The sequence below is a fragment of the Lathyrus oleraceus genome, chromosome 2 (genome assembly GCF_024323335.1).
Source record: "Lathyrus oleraceus cultivar Zhongwan6 chromosome 2, CAAS_Psat_ZW6_1.0, whole genome shotgun sequence".
Lineage (NCBI taxonomy): Eukaryota > Viridiplantae > Streptophyta > Magnoliopsida > Fabales > Fabaceae > Lathyrus > Lathyrus oleraceus.
The window spans coordinates 174,198,383-174,215,950 of NC_066580.1; the positions used below are offsets into that span (position 1 = coordinate 174,198,383).

Here is a 17,568-nt window from a genome sequence, read left to right on the forward strand (position 1 = left end):
GTGACACAATTATGGGGTGATCCGAGTAAGCTCAAAGAGAAATAAACGACGCCAAGGGATGTAATCCTAAATTCTTATTCCTATCAGAAAATCATATTAACCACTTAAATGCGGCTATGGATGTGGATGCTACAGGTGATAAGACACATGTTGCCTATCCTATCATAGAGTATATATGCGCGCATCAATACATACTTCATGATGATGGGCACTGACATTTTTGTGGACAAAAGTGTGACCCATGTCGACGCTTTTTACATTAAATATTTCATGGACTTAGAGATGATTCACGAGTACATTACTAAAAAATGTATGTAATGTGTCAACTCCTTATTTATGAAATAAATATATTAATATATCTAATAATCATATAGAATATCAAATAATTACATGAACTCCTTATCTATGAAATAAATACATTAATATATCTAATAATTATATAGAATATCTAATCATTACATGACAATATAGTCAGAAAGAGATGCCCGTCGGCTATATCTCATTAGGAGTTAGTAGTTGCCACGAGAATCCCCTTAAAAGTGAGTAGAAAGTTAATTATATATATGATATGATGAGTTTAGTTGGGGTACTACTTTCTCCGTTCTTTCTTAAGTGTCGTTTTTTTGACTTTTTATACATATCAAAATAAATAATAATTATTCTTATTTTTTAAATAATAATAATTATTTTTCCTATAATATCCTTAACTTTTTAATAATTTATTTAACTTTTTTTCCTCACTATAATAAATAATTAGGAATAAATTCACTTTGTAATAACACTTAAAAATAAATAAATTTTATTCTAAAGTGACAAAGGGAGGGAGAATTTTCTAGTGCTCACAAAAAAAAATCCAGCATGTACACCGAACACGGCCACTAAACGACCCCCGTCACACGTCGTTTACCTTGAACTATCGTAATGCCCAAAACCCAAACCCAAACCCGTCGTTCTAAAACCCCGAAACCGAAGATCTGAGTTCAGCGCCACCGGAAACTACAAAACTAAACAGAGACGTAAAAACTTCATCTCTATTTCGCAGCTATATCACTATATTCACAACCACTTTCCGATAATGAGATGGTTCACGTTGTTAGCACCGGTGAGTGATTGAACAAAAATCCCAAAACCATTCAAAACCATTTTTAATCGCTCCTCTTTATCTCACGCATCGTTTTTCACTTCATCAATTTTTTTAATGCAGTATCGGCGCCATTTTCTTTCTTCCCTTGCATCAGAATCTCTAGTTGACAAAGGAGATTCGTTCCGGAAATTCTTCTCCTCTCATCAATCATTGTTGCTTTCACGAAGTGCGTCACAGTGCTAGTTTTTTTCGTAGTTGGTTTTTTTGGTTGTTTAATTAAATTAAATTGATTTTTCTGTGTATATTAGCTTTATTCGGTAGCGGTTTTGTCACGAAAAAGGAGGAGTCTCGGAATCTGACAATTCCATTGGGATTCCGTTATGGTCAAACTACAGGTTTTTAGTGAAACGTGAATCAACTTGTTTATAGTTAGTTATCAATGGTGTTTTGATGTATTTTTTTTATTTGGTTGTATTTTTTGTTAATGCTTGTGTTGTTCCTGCAGCGTATTCTTCTACAGCGGAACGGAACTATTATCAGATGCTTGGTGTTCCTGAAAATGCTAGTCAGGATGAGATAAAGAAGGCATTTCGCTTGGTAAGTGATTGTTGAAAACCCCTTGATTTGTAGGATTGATTGATCATAATTATGCTTGTTAGTTAGAGTAGATTAATGATGGAGTTGATTGGAAATATTGTAACATTTGGGGAATGGGGATGATTTACAGTTTTCATCTTGAACACTTTTAATTGGAGAGTTGAAATTGCATTTCCATTGCTTGGCTCTTGGTAGGAGTGATAGCAATGAAAAAAGTTGGTTGATCTACTCTAGAGGGAGTATTGTGGTCGGACCTATACTAGAAAGATGGTGGAAAATAGACTTAGCTGGTTTGGACATGTAGAGAGAAGGCCTGTAGATTCTGTAGTACAAATAGTAGATAAGATGAAAAGGTAACAAAGAGCTAGAGGTAGATGAAGAACTTGAAAAACCATAAAAGAAATTGTTAAGAAAGATCTAGAGATTAACGATCCGGAGAGAAGCATGGACATTATGGTGGAAGTTGATCCTGGTATCCGACCCCACTTAGTGCGATAAGTCTTGGTTTTTGTTGTATCTATTCTAGTGACAGTTGTCTAAGTACAATAGTGTTACTCAACCAGGTGTAACCCTTATGCAAAGGAAGTTGTAGTTGTTTTGTTTGATTGAACCACTATATTTATACACTATTATTACCTGACCATTAAAAAGTCATGCACCTTTATGGTTTGATTTAATGGCAATGGTTTACTTCTTTCAGTCTCACATAAAAAAGATAATATATATATACACTCTAGTTCTTACTATTGGAATTGGAATAAATAAATGATAAATATGTATGATTCATGTCAAATAAAGCTGTGTGACCGTGTTCATCTTTCCGTGTGAGAAAATAATGGATTTCAATGTTTTTTATGGATTATTTTAGTTTTTTTAATTGTACCCTAGGAAAACTATGACTAATAATGTTTACTTCAATTTCCACATTATTATTAAGAGGAATACCAGTGTTATCAATTCTAGATAGCGATCCGGAGGGGATGACCCTTAAAACACATTAATAGGACAGCAGAATGGCAGTAATTCTGAAATCATGTATACAGTGTAAACTATATATACATTGAAATTCTAAAAAAATATCAAAAAATCTCAAATTGAGAGACAGACGTTTATTGATTGATCAATCCCTTAATTAGAACTGAGACTTGCCAGTGAGAAGGGATAAAAAAGGAATGATTGAGGCAATCTGTCTTGAAGATGGCAGCAGGTTGTGGCCAAGAATCTCTAGAGATGCAGAGAGATATAAAACTGAAATCTCCAGAGATGAATAGGGAGACAAGAGAGAATTGCAGAGGGAATCCTGGTGATGCACAATAGCCCCAGAGAGAACATCGCTAGAGATCACAAGAGAGATATAGGGAAACACTAGATAGTCACAGAAGCAAACCCCTAAAATCTCCACTAATGTTCTGGTATGTTTTAAGGTTGAAATCCCTAAATTACCCCAGGAAAGGCCAAACTTTTTATTCATGTTGGTTTTTTGGCATTTCAGCAGGCAATCAAGGGAGTGAGTGGCTTAATAATGCTGCGATTTTCCAGCTATTTCCACCAGAAAGCTGGTGCAATGCCCGCTACACTGAAACATGGTGTTGTGGAGGATGCCGTAGTAGTCACCCTTCCACTCCACTAATTTAGCGCACTATTGCACAAATGTTTATGTGGCCTGTAGTTAAAATGTAATCATTCTCATTTTCAGTTCTACATTTTCACTCTTCTAGTAACCTAGCATATAATTAATCTTACTGCTCTTGTTTGTGCCTTGACCAAGCTAGCCCTAGTTCTTGATGACTTACATTTTTATGTACAACTAGCATTTATCTAGCTTCTTGCTGGTCAATACAACTTACTCTAAGTTTTAGATTTTGAAATTTCATGTACATAGAGTAATACAACTAGGAATACTTTAAGAACTATGAAGCACTGACTCCGACATGGACACCGGGACACGATACGACACGACACGGATACTTCGACACTGATAATGTCAAAACATAGGACACCGACACCGCTATGTATAAGAGAGTATTTCAACTTTATTTATCCATTTATGATAAAAAAAAGTTAAAAATATTAAAATCAAAATTAATGTCTTTAATGCTTTATTAATAACATTGTTTAAAAACACGCTTAACAATTTTAAATTTGTGAGATTTGTCCAAAATATGTATAAAAGTGTGTTGAAGCAAAGAAAAAAAATTAAATTTTGTTTGAAACACTTGTTTGAGTTGTCTGATGTATATGTTATGAGTGTCACTTGGGTGTCAACCATTGATTCGAAGAGTGTCGAAACAAAGAAAAAATCATTTTTTAGCGGACATTTGTCTGACTTTTCCGACACGTGTCGTACGGGTGTCGTACAAGTGTCGGACACCGCGAGACGCCAACTCCTAGAGGTGCCTGTGCTTGCTGTGAAGTGTAAATAATAGTTAGAGGAGATAGTTTCAATTAGTTTAATAGAAAATAACTAAATCCTAATATGCAGAGAGTTAACAATAATGTTGAAGGAGAACTGTATGGCTAGTAGAACTCTTATTTTTTTGCAATTTAATTTTAATCCAAAAACTGTTCTCAAAGCTTAGATCATACTAAAAACAGCTGTCCTAGACTCTAAGCATTTTGTTTTGCAATCTTAATATTTTCTGTCATCATTCTCCTTTGACATTATTACTATATGAAAATCAAAGGCCTTCCTTCAGTGTATACTGCACTATCACACTTTTCTGCCCTTTGCAGCTAGCTAAAAAGTACCATCCAGATGCAAATAAGAATAGTCCATCGGCAAAGAGGAAGTTTCAAGATATAAGAGAAGCTTATGAGGTATTTTTTTTCTTCACATTTCATTCATTTATAGCCTTCCCCCTTGGTTATTGTCTAACCTAACTAACAAAATAATATATTCACTTGCCTTTTTGTTATGTGTTTTCACTTATTCTTTTCTTATGTTATTTCAGACATTGAGAGACTCTAAAAAGAGGGCAGAGTATGACAAGGTAGATCAAGGCCATTCAAAATTTCTGTAATTTGTAGCCTTACTTCATTCCTATTTCAGATGTAAAATTAACTAAGATTTTTCCATCATTTTCTTTCATGAACTACTTTTTCAATTGAAGATGCGTGCTTTTGGTTCAGAGAATATGGAATATAGTAACAATTATGATGATGCAGAAAGGTTCAGAAACGCCTATCGTACTCATTTTTCTGATTCATTTCATAATGTATTTTCTGAGGTAAATTTTTTCTCATATTTTATTCATTACACTTCAGTATTTTGCTAAGAAATCTCATAATATTTTTTTTCTTGACAGATATTTGAAGAAGCAACAACTCAGTTCTCGCCAAATATAGAGGTCAACTTAACCCTTGTTTCTCTGTAGTTGTTTGAATTAGGTTCCTACCTTTTCAAGCTTAACCATTTGTTTATTACGTTGTCAATAGGTGGAGTTATCACTTACTTTCTCAGAAGCCGCGAAAGGATGCACCAAACATGTGTCATTTGATGCGTCAGTTCCCTGTGATTATTGCTGTGAGTAAAGCTAGTATGTTCTGGAATTGTGAAAGTCCTGGGGAGAAATTTATAGATATTGAAAGTACATGTTTTATTAGTGTTAGGAAATGGTAAATAGTGTCTGCATATGTTGATTGCGAAAGGTAATGTAAAATCTTGTGTATCTTCCATTATACCCAGAGCTTTAGGCAGTTTTTAATTTGTTAAAAAGTTTTACCGTTACCTATCTGTGTATCAAAATTCAAAATAGAAAAAGGCAGGCTAATTAGAAACCAGCAGTAATCTTATGAAACTATTTATGAATGGTAGAACCTAGGCCTGAGCTATGGCTGCATTACGTTAGAGAAGCTTTTCTTTCTTCCCCTTCATCTTTTCCCAATTGGAGATGGGTTCCATAATATTTTTATTTATTGCATGCTAAACTTTGGATGTTACAAGAATTTCCAAAAGCTGTGGAACTGTTTTGGGTAAATAATTAAATGTATGTGCCACTGGATGTATAAATTGTTGTCTGTTGTGACTTCTGTTTGTAGTGAAGTGAGCCAAAACTTTGTTGTTTCCCTGGGCATAATGATTATCTTTTTTATGCTAATAATTTTCTTTTTATCAAACCAGATGGACAGGGATATCCACAAAATGCTACCCCAACAGTTTGTCCAACATGCAGGGGCTTAGGTCGAGTAAGTGCATACGATGGTTTCTTTTTGTTGTATTGGTGTTTTTGAGTATTAATACTTTCTTTTATTCTTTTTATCATGATTTTCTTTCAGGTTACAATCCCACCATTTACATCAACATGCATTACCTGTAAAGGAGCTGGCCGCATTATTAAGGTCCTCCATAAATTTCACATCAGTTACTCTTGAGGGTGGTTTCTCTGTATAAATACATTGTGTATCTATTTTGTGCAGGAGTTTTGTTTGTCGTGTGGAGGATCCGGGGTTATTGAAGGGATTAAAGAGGTTAAAGTTACTATACCACCAGGTTGGTTTATAATGCAAGCATAAAATTTCCTGTAACTGTACTTGGCAGCTCATTAATACATCTGATCAGAGTGGAGTAGATGTTGATTATTGTTGTGGCAGCTACTTATTCATATTGGGAATTCTTTACCTCCAGATATCAACTCGACCTACTTTTTTTTTCTTAATTGAAATGGGATACCCTTTGGTCATTATTATCAAGGTGTCAATCGTTATGATTTAGAATATAATCTTTTTGAAAAGGGAAGTTTTACAAATGCTGCAGCAGAACTATCCTGCCAAGATTTGGTTGATCATCTGCCATACAATTTTTATGCTTTATTAGAAAAAAGATGGGATTTTTCTGTTAAATCTTATCGTAGTTTTCAATGCACTGGTAGGTGTTGATTCAGGAGATACCATCCATGTGCCAGAAGGTGGGAATGCTGCTGGAAGTGGTGGTCGACATGGAAGTTTATACATAAAAATAAAGGCAATGTTTTTCCTTTTTTTTTTCTTCTAAATATTTTCTGTAGTTTACTTACTCGTGCATACCTGTTGGCTTTTGATTCTTTACTAGTTTCATCGAAACTTCATATTATTAAACACATTAGACTCATTTAGGGCACACAATTATTATTGCAAGCTCGGGCCAATTCATTGAACATCCTAGAAAATATTAATCATTACAAGTTAACATTACATGCTAGCTTTGTCAATGTATACTTTCTCGTGGATGTGAATTCATTCATAGGAACAACTTTACCAGGTAGGTAATGATAGGAATCTTATTCCTAGGTATTCTCCAGAAAAAGTGTTCGCAAGTACATTATTGTGAGGAGTTATTTGTAAATGCGTGGTACGGTACCAGTGATATAAAATTCATTTTCACCTTCATAGGTGTCTTCTTTTCCCAACCCTTCCCTCAATTAAGATTATCAATATATAAATATGCTTAATGAATCGTCCAAATTTTTATTTTTCCCTCTAGTCTATTCAAGAAAAAATCGTCCAACCCCTTCCTTTGATCCATATATAATTCATTATTGCTTAGTTTGGGACATGTAATTACATTGTCATAGAAGTGTTTCATTTTTTTTTTTGATTCCTTGACCATGCAATTATTGCTGTTCAACACACTCTTATAGTTTGGCATGCAAAGGTGTTCAGTTTTACTTCTCAAATTATCGTTGTTTCCTTCTCCATATTTGTTTGACTGAGAACTGTCTCATTTATTGTTGGTATATAAGATCCATATTGGTCATGTGCACGTAAACATCACTTTTAATACATGGTAGTATATCATGAAATATTTCTGTTCCTATGTAGCTGATATATACTGCTGTGTCTAAAACTGGAATAGGTTTTCTGCTCTACTTGTATAATATGTTTGTTTATTAAGTGCTATACTTGCTCTTACTAGAGCATAATTTTTTCTCCCTGTTGAAATAGGTGGTTGAGGATCCAGTCTTTGAGAGGGATGGTGCAGATATCTATGTGGAATCTAATATTAGCTTTACACAGGTGAGAGCTAAGTATATTTTAATGGTTTATCATACTCTTGTGGCTCTTCACCCCAACAGCTCTTGCTACTTTCTGTTTATCGTCTCATTAAACACTGCGAAAGATCTAAGCATCCTTGATGTTCTGCCTACTATTAGGGATCCAATAATTGGATTCCAAATAAAAAACACTTTATTTAAGAAATACAATAGAATAGGAGAAAATCTCTCCTCCAAGGGTTTCCCTTACACAATAGAGAATACTCTATTCACAATTATAAATCTTCAAAGATCCTCTCTACCCTTTGTTCTCTCTTATTTATACACATATGCTCTATAACAACCTCAGCTATTAACAAACCTGCTAACTTATATAACAACCTCAACTAATTAACAAACTAACTAATTTACTACCTCCGTTTTTTATTATATGTCACTTTGGAAAAATATTTTGTACCACAATATAAGTCGTTTTATAATACCAATGAATCATTGATGTTATTTTTCCTATTATACCCTTAAATATTTATTATTCTCTCTCCTTTCAATTATGTCAATTTGTCTTTCCAATATCATCAATAAAGGATAATTTTGTAAATTCTCTTATAATTTATCTTTTTCATACCATAATTATTACATTTCTTAATACGTGTGAAAAGTCAAAAACGACTTATAATAAAAAACGGAGGGAGTATATAACAACTCTTAGCTACTTTAACTACTCTAATATATATTATTTTATATCCTAGGAATACACCCTCAACAACCTTAACATGCAAGGGAGACAACTTTAGTCACTCTTATGTTGGATTCCTTCTTTTGTGATACTGCTTGTTCATTGGTAACCTCCTAATTATTTAGCCAGCTAGCTAGTATGTTAGTTAGTTAGGCTTGGGAGGTAAAACACTATAGATAGTAGAAGGACTAGATTGAGTATCTTTGAATTTCTAAGAGACTTAGAGTAGGAGAGCACCAGGGCTCTCGAATACCTGAACTATAATATGTTTCTATCAACAAACACCGATTTCTTCTCTATTCTGAACTGGTTCTATCACATGGATTCCCCTGATATTGTACCTAACTCTATATTGATGTTACTAATAGCACAAAGTTTTAATTTCTTACAGGCTATTCTTGGTGGCAAAGTTGAGGTGCCTACTTTATCAGGGAAGATGCAAATAAACGTAAGACAAGATTTACATTGTCAGTTTTTTCTTCTTCTCTTTAATTATGTATAAGTATAATTGTGCAGAAAAATTTGAATCGCACACTTGATTAGCATACTCATTTCCTTTCACTTAAATATTTTTTTTCTGATGTGAGTGACTTGAACATAATTAAATACTCTTAGTTTTAGTGATCGACTAAACTAAATGCAGAAAGAGCATAATCTGTGTTGTATCTTTATATTGGTCTGAGCTATTTTCAAGGAATACCAGTACTTTCTCTCAAGATGGCACTTATTACATATGCATTCAACTTGTTCTGTATGAATGTTAACCTCAAATCTAAAAGAACTTAAGTGAAATAATTGCTAGCTGATCCTTCAAATTCACAAAGGCTGCCATGACTTTTCTTGGGAGAATCTTCTCATGAATGAAATGGTTTAGGTTTTGTCTGTCACAAATAATTGAATTGGAGTTAATGTGCAACAGCAACATGATTCTCACAAATGAGTATCAGAGTTTATGTTGCTAAACCTTTATTTAGTTAGCATGTACCTAGGTTAGGTATTAGGTAGTATCATATACATGTAATAAGTAACAATATCATTAATTTCCTTATAAATGTAAATCCTATTTACTTCTAAGAGTGTATAAAATATAAATAGAGGACCTGTTGAGTGCAAATCACTCGAGTATTACAAAAATTTCTCTCATATATTCTCTTACGTTTTTCTAGTCTCCCAATTAGTTGTTTCCTATCATTGCCATAGAGTTTTTTTTGGCATGATTGCTTGTGTTGACCCATTTTATCTAACTTTGGGCAATTATGTTTCCTCAGATACCTAAGGGTGTTCAACCAGGACAGCTGCTAGCATTTAGAGGCAAAGGTTAAATGGAGAACCCTTTATCATGGCAATTTTGCACAAGTTTATCGTCTATTTCTCTCCTCATACTGGATAAGTGTATTTACTTTGGTTGTTGATGCAGGACTGCCAAAGCATGGGTATTTTGCGTTTCATGGGGATCAGTATGTGCGTTTCCGTATAAACTTCCCCATGTAAGTTCTGTTGTTAACTTTGTTAGAAATCTAATACATATCTTATTACTTCAAAAATTTTCTTATAAATTTGATTGGGTATTTTAGATTATCTCTTAGACTCGTTTATATTTTCTTGTATATCATGATTTGTTTTCGATGTATCAGTTATAGGTCTCAGGTATGATATTTTTATAATGTTTAGTATTTTATCTTTTGCTAATAACATCCATCCTATGTTTCACATCGATATCAATTTTGTTATTCTTGAGTATTTCATTTAAGTAATCTATACTTCAATGTTTAATCCTATAACTTCAACAACCACTTTTTTTTTTGGTTTACTTATAACCTAATATCTTTAAAGGAATTTGTTATTTATCATGTAAAGAAGCAAAGAAATGCACTTCCTTATTCTTAGAATTTAGGTTGCACCTAACTCAACCCTTGAAAAACTGTCTTGAAGGTGAGAACTATCCACCACTTATAAACACATGTTTAAGCCATATCTTATCCGATGTGGGATTTCTCAACACCCTCCCCGCGCTCAGGATTGAACATCTGGAGCGTGACCAAATAATGGGTGACCCAATCTTAGATAACGTCTTATAGCATTTAAGAATTTGGGTTGGGACTAACTCAACCCTTAAAATATGTTTGACCTTAGGAATTACTAGGAACCAAAACAGAATGTGGCTGTTCTATTCTGTCAGTTACAAGCATATGAACAGCCTTATTAAATGTTATCTGGAGCAGTTAGAGGGTCTAAGAGCAGCCATTAGTATTATTAGAGTAACAATTATTATTATTAGGAGCAGTTACAAAACTTAGGTAGAATAAAAAGGGAAACAAAACCATGGTCTGGGGAGGCTGAAAATTAGAAAGAGGTTATATTTGGGAGGGAGAGACCAAGCTTTCGAATGCTTGGAAGGGAGAGAACCAAGACTCTCGAATTTCTTGGAAACTCGTTGTAATTACTATTAAATTTTATTGTTTGATATTAGTTTCTATCACAATACCGGTTTGCAAAGTGAGGAGTTTCCACCGCTTGTACACACATATTCAAGTTATATCTCATAGAATGTGAGACTTCTCAACACTTTAATATTGTTTTCATCTCAACCCTTATAAATGTTGGTTAACAACGACATTATGACATCAAGAAAATGGTTACTTATTTCCGGCCCTCCGTTTTCCTTCTAGCCGCCTGCAATTAACATTAGCCATAAATATATACAGAAAAAGGAATTAAGTAATTGGTCAAGCAGTGCTGCACATTTTCAGTGCCTTTTAATACCGTTCTACAATTTCATAAATGTTACTGTTTATGGCTGTTTAGTCATTGTTGGCTACTAGGGTTGTGAGGGTTGCTGCATATATTTGTACATTTTTCAAAAAAATAAAATTGAAATTTGCATCCAGTTGATGTCTTTTGTGCCATAATAAATTGATATTTGTATAAAGTTCAAACATTTTTTCTTTATACACAAGTATAAGCCTGATTACTGCTAATCATCATTTGCATTAATTTACTTTTGGCCCTCTCTTCTTGTTTTAGTGCAATCAATGAACGACAACGTGCTATACTTGAAGAATTTGCTTCGGAGGAAATAAAGGAGGGAAGTAATTCAATATTAGAAGGAAATTGGTAAGCCTTTTATCTTAGTTTCTGGTAGATAGTGCTAGTTTTAGTTGTCCAACTATGGCTTGATGGTTGCATGGCTTTTGAATGTGGCAAGCCATCAGTACTGACATACTATTGTAGAGTACAGTAAGTTAAAATGCTTTGAAACTAAAATAACTTGCTTGAAATAAAAAATTATAAAGCTTTGTTTATTCGTAAAACCTACAGCCATTTGTTGTAATAGGGTTGGGGGTATATGTTCATTATGTATACATTTTTGTGTTAATAGGATGGGGAATACATATTTATTTTGTTTACATATTCCAATGTCTATTAGAATACTTGTCTATTGACAGATCCATATACCAAATGTAAGCCTAGTTTAGTTTAGCTTCTAACTTATGGGAGCTTCTGAATTAAAATAAGTTTATGATTTTTCACCTGCGAAAAAGTCTTCAAATAAAGTTGCAGGTGGTAGTTAAATGGAAGTGCTTTTGAAAAAATTGAGATGCAAAAGCTAATTTCAACTTAAGAAAAAGCTAATTAAAAAAACTTGTAATTATTGCATGATTCTTTTAGCACTTTTTCTACAAGTACCTGTGAAGTTTATCTAAGCTGGCTTAGTTAAAATCCTCATTGTGATGCTTGCTGAATTTGCTTAGTTTAGCTGTGTTATTTACCTTTGTATTTGAGTCAAATCTTGTTGTAATGGCGATCCAAAATGGATAACAGGCTTTACCAGCAGCTATCTACTGGTTGAACTTACAGGTGGCAGCAAATTTTTGAATACTCGACGAGTCCAAAGTTTATGCTGGAACTATCTATGCTGATATTAGCCCTTGTCTTCATTAACAAAATGTTGAGCTGATGGCGTGCTCAAAGTTCAAACTTGAGTGAAGTGGACTTGCCAAAAGACAAATTCTTTTAATTGCTGTATTCTTCTTCCCTTCGGACTATGTACAGTACAAGGTACACATCTGAATTATTATTATTCTCTTAACCAAACCTATCTTGAAGTTTCTAGCTTTTTTAAAAAAATTTGTTTTCACTGCTACTTATTTAATTGTCATGCACAGTGTAAGAAGTTTTATACTGGCTGCACATCACAACCATTCACGAGCATGACTTTAGAGGCAGTTATGATAAAAGTCAAACATTTCTAAAGATTTAACAGTTATGATTGACCGATTTTACACGGACAATGTATCTGAACTAAATCCAATTCTAATATATTTTCCCCTGAATTCTCGGAACTAAGCTCTTGAAGATATATATTTTACACTTCTTGCCCCAGTTAAGAAGTTGTAAAATGCTCAAAGCATTATTGATTCTCTTCGCGTAACTCCTCTCGCTTCAACCCTCTTCAAATGCGCATGTTCGCATTGAGAAGAATCTCTTTTCTCTTTGTTAACAACTAAAATCAACAAAGATAAAAATAGAAAATGTTTTTTAAAATAGATAGATCTAAGGACATAGTATTATCCTAAGAATTTGAAACTTTAGATAACTTTACTTATAGCTCTACCTTATCCTGTGATTGCAGTTATATAGAGATTAAAGCAAGTTTGTCCCATTGAATATAGGAATAGTGAATGGACTACCAAAATCAAGGCTGTATTGCTGAAAGATAAGATTTCTTGGAGTCTGGTCCATTTTTGTTGTTGTTCAACTATCAAAGAATAAGATTACCAGCTGAACCATGGTGAAAATTTACTTCATGAAGAATTTTTCTACAGTTTAACTGATTAATGCAAATGTCATCATGGATTTCGAATCGAAGATGGAATCTGTGTTTTCTTTTTTCAATATATATAATGTTTTGTTCATTAATCTGTTGTATTTACCAATATATGGTTTCTTTTTTGTTGTATGTTATGAAGTAGGCTCAAATTAAATGTCAGTTTAGAAAAAGATTGTTTTAAAATAAATATCTTTTTACTTTTTGAAAGCCAACATAAAATGTTGAAATAACATCAGTTGTTGATCATCTAAGGTATTATGAGGATGTAAAAAAGAGTTTTCAAATTTCATAATGCATGTACTTGATGAAAAAAGAAGGTTAATTAGAGTATATGTTTTGGTCTCATGTTCCTTGATTTGATAAATTATAATGAAATGTCATAATTTATGGGTATGAAGTATGAATATCCATAGAATGATTAAACTTTTTGGTTGTGCACATGAAAAAAAACTACTACATTTTGTTGATTGATGAAGGTTACTTCTAAATTTAATTGCATTAATTTTTTCTTTATAATTTGTTATTATTTTATCTTTCTCTTATTTTTATGGATGAAAAAAGTATTTTCTAAGAGTTGCCATCAATAAAACATAACATAGTTTCGGCATATGGAAATTATTGTTTGTTTCTATTTTCTTATAACAGAATTTTGCTTCCTATTTTCTTATAATAGAAATTTGCTTCCTATTTTCTTATATTAGAAATTTGCTTCCCATTACATTATCTTGAAATACAAAAGACTAAGGCATTTGAATAAACCGTGTGTTTTGAAAAGTACTACAGAGACTTTATTATATACAAAGAGATTATAACTAATTACATGATATAGTCGATGTGAGACTATTCAATATACAAATATTCTTAATATTATATTTACATATATCAACACCCCCTCAAGCTTGAGCATATAAGTCAAATGCATCAAACTTGTTACATATATAATTAGTTTTGGGGCTACGCAGAGATTTTGTAAACACGTCTGCCAATTGATCATTAGAGTTGACAAAGTTTGTGGCGATGTCACCTGATTCAATTTTCTCTCTGACAAAGTGATAGTCTATCTCAATATGTTTGGTCCTCTCATGGAAGACTGGATTTGAAGCAATGTGCAATGCGGTTGGATTATCATAAATAAGTTCACATGTTGCCATTGCCATGACCCTATACTGTGCCTTGGTGCTTGATCTTGCAACTACGTTTTATTTCTTACTTTTTCAGGATATAAGGTTTCTTCCAACAAGTACATAATACCTAGAGGTGGATCGTCTATCAAAAGGTGACCTGCCCAATCATCATCAGAGTATCCAACTATCTTAGTATGTCCTTTATTTTCATACACTAGACATTTTCCTAGAGCACATTTGATGCATCTCAGAATCCGAATAACATCCATGTGTTCCTGACAAGGGGAGTTTAAGAACTGACTTATCACACTAACTGCAAAAGAAATGTCTGGACGAGTGACTATGAGATAATTCAACTTTTCAACCAATTTTCTAAATTTTCGAGTCAGATAAAGGCTCCCCCTGATTAGGTAGTAGTTTGACACCTGAATCCATAGGAGTATCATCTGGTTTAACATTCAACAAACCTGTTTCTTCCAAAATATCCATAACATATTTCTGCTGAGAAATCACCAAACCATCTTTAGATTGGACTATCTCAATACCCAAGAAATAACGAAGTTTACCAAGATCTTTTGTCTGAAATTGATTTGAGAGATGTTGCTTTAACTGAGGTATACCCTACTGATCACTACCAATTATGACAATATCATTTACATACACAATAAGATAAATACACCCTTGGACTGAGTGACGATTTAAAAACCGAATGGTCAACTTCACTACGGACCATACCAAACTGTTGTACTATAATGCTGAATCTGTCGAACTAAGCTCTCGGAGATTGCTTAAGACCATAAAGAGACTTGTGTAACCTACACACCATATTCGATGACTGCCCCTAAGCAACAAATCCAGGTGGTTGCTCCATATATACTTCCTCTTCAAGATCACCATGTAAAAAAGCATTTTTGATGTCAAGTTGATGAAAAAACCAATGTCGAATGGCTGCAATGGTTAGAAGAAGTCTAACAGATGCCATCTTGGCTACAGGCGAGAAGGTATCACTATAATCCAATCCAAAAATCTGAGTGTATCCTTTGGCTACCAAGCGAGCTTTAAATCGATCAATCTTACCATCTGGACCAACCTTCACTGTATAAAGCCAACGATAACCTACTAAAGATTTCCCATGGGGTAGAGGAACTAGTTCCCAGGTACCACTGCTTTGAAGAGCACACATTTCAACAATCATTGCTTCCCTCCACTCAGGGTGAGGTAATGCTTCACCAGGAGTTTTAGGAATAGAAACAGAAGACAAAGAAGACAAACAAGTATACTGCAAAGAGGAAAGACGATGATGACATAAATCAATATAATGTGGAGAAGGATTTCGTGTTTGACGTATACATTTTTGAAGGGCAATCGAAAGATCAGACTCAGGTTGCAGGATCAAATCCGGTGATGGTGGAGGCGTCGGAGGAGAGTCTTCAATGACCTCAGGGACAAGTATGACTTCAGGGACAGGGACAACAGGCGTTGGGTGACGACGCTGATATGTTTGAAGTGGTCGAGAAGTGGGTGGGTCAGGGGCCCTAGACTAACGGGGGATAATGGTAGGCGGGACATTAATAACTGTCGGAAAAGGTGTGAGGGTACTTTCTTGAATGGGTTATGGAGTTACATGACTGGACTCGAAATATGGAACCGACTCGAAGAAGGTAACATCGACCGATACTAGGTATCGTTGTAGAGTATGTGAATAACAACAATAACCTTTTTGGGATCGATGATAACCAAGAAAAACACTTTAGTGATCGAGCTGAGAGTTTATCAAAACCAGGAGAGAGATTGTGTACAAAACATGTGAACCCGAAGACTCAAGGAGGAATTGAGTGAAGTGGGGAATTGGGAAAAATGATTGAATGAGGGATTTTATTGTTAAGGACAGATGAGGGCATGCAATTTATAAGGTAACATGCCGTTAGCACAACATCCCCCCCAAAATTGAAGTGGAACATTACCATGGAGAAGTAGGGTCCGAGTGGTTTCTACAAGATGCCGATTTTTGTGTTCAGCTACCCCGTTTTGTTGAGGTGTGTGAGGGCATGATGTTTGATGGAGAATACCACTGCGTGACATAAAATTTTGAAATTGTTGGGATAAATATTCACGAGCATTGTCACTTCTTAAGATACAGATAGACACACCAAATTGAGTTCTTATTTCTTGATAGAATTGTTCAAAATAAAAAATATCTATTCTTCATTAAAAATAACCACGTGCAATGTGAAAAATCATCAATAAAGATGACAAAATACCTAGACTCAAGAGTAGAGACAGTACGCGAGGGACCCCAAACATCAGTGTGAACTAAAGCAAAAGGGGACGAAACTCGTTTATTGACTCGATTGGGAAACTGACCACAAGTGTGTTTCCCTAGCTGACACAACTCACAAAATTAGATACCTTTGATAAATTTGACACCAACTTATGTAGTTTGAAAAGACTGGGATGACCTAACTGAGCATGGATAGTGAGTGGAAAATCTTTGGCTGAGCATGTCTGAGATGACACTGAGAGGTAATAAAGGTCTTGAGACTCACATCCGACACCAATCGTCAGTCCTGAACTCCGATCCTACAGGGTAACATTATTGTTAGTGAAGGTGACACTACAATCAAGAGAACGAGTTAAACGGCTGACTGAAAGTAAATTAAATTGACAATTAGGTACATAGAGAACAGAAGTAACCGAGAGAGAAGGTATAATTTGAACAATACCAATCCCTTTAGATCGGGTTTGAGAACCATTGGCAGAAGTTATAATAGGTAAGAAACTGGATGTAGAGAGGGAAGAGAAAAGATTTTTATTACCGGTAACATGATCAGACGCACCAGAATCAAGGATCCAAGATCCAAGAGAAGATGATTGAGAGAGACAAGTATATGAATTGCCAGTGTGTGCTACCGAAGCAGTAGAAACTAAGTTCTGATAATTCTGATACCACTTGAGGAAATCATCGTAGTTTGGCGTAAAGTGATGAGGGTGAGTATCATATCTGAAACAATTACCCTATGGAGAGTGGGTCGGTGGGAAAATTGTCGGGATCGGCCATCGACCTGCTGTCATGCGCGGAGGTTTCTGCCGATGAAAAGTGGGAAACGGCTGGATCAGAAGAGACGCTTCTGCTGGTAGGTTATCGGAAAATTTTGAAAAGTGAGAGGCAAATCGGAGTGATGACACGGTTTGCAAAAAAAAAAAAATCTCACCGGAAGATAGTGGGT

General features: G+C 34.4%; 1 protein-coding gene across 3 annotated transcripts; it reads left to right on the forward strand.

Annotated features, from left to right (window-relative positions):
• Positions 1-835: 835 nt before the first annotated feature.
• Positions 836-13,306, forward strand: LOC127118724 (chaperone protein dnaJ 1, mitochondrial). Of its 3 annotated transcripts, none has more exons than XM_051048980.1 (20): positions 836-1,102; positions 1,205-1,310; positions 1,393-1,479; positions 1,590-1,681; positions 4,415-4,498; positions 4,633-4,671; positions 4,792-4,908; positions 4,987-5,028; positions 5,117-5,204; positions 5,802-5,866; positions 5,957-6,019; positions 6,098-6,170; positions 6,550-6,641; positions 7,601-7,672; positions 8,778-8,834; positions 9,655-9,703; positions 9,804-9,873; positions 11,411-11,500; positions 12,209-12,445; positions 13,020-13,306. In XM_051048980.1, exons 1-19 carry the CDS (start codon positions 1,076-1,078, stop codon positions 12,234-12,236), a joined length of 1,341 nt encoding a protein of 446 aa, XP_050904937.1. In that variant the 5' UTR covers positions 836-1,075; the 3' UTR covers positions 12,237-12,445; positions 13,020-13,306. The 3 variants fall into 3 exon arrangements, with proteins under 3 accessions (XP_050904937.1, XP_050904938.1, XP_050904936.1); XM_051048981.1 differs by having other exon boundaries at positions 13,060-13,306; XM_051048979.1 differs by having other exon boundaries at positions 837-1,102; positions 12,245-12,445.
• Positions 13,307-17,568: the final 4,262 nt, after the last annotated feature.

Bases quoted from the DNA above. Each gene is read 5' to 3' on its own strand.
- LOC127118724 (XM_051048979.1), top strand. From the start codon at position 1,076: ATGAGATGGTTCACGTTGTTAGCACCG. The intron at 1,311-1,392 runs GTGCGTCACAGT...TGTGTATATTAG, and splicing joins ATCATTGTTGCTTTCACGAA to CTTTATTCGGTAGCGGTTTT. The intron at 9,874-11,410 runs GTAAGTTCTGTT...TTCTTGTTTTAG, and splicing joins TTCCGTATAAACTTCCCCAT to TGCAATCAATGAACGACAAC.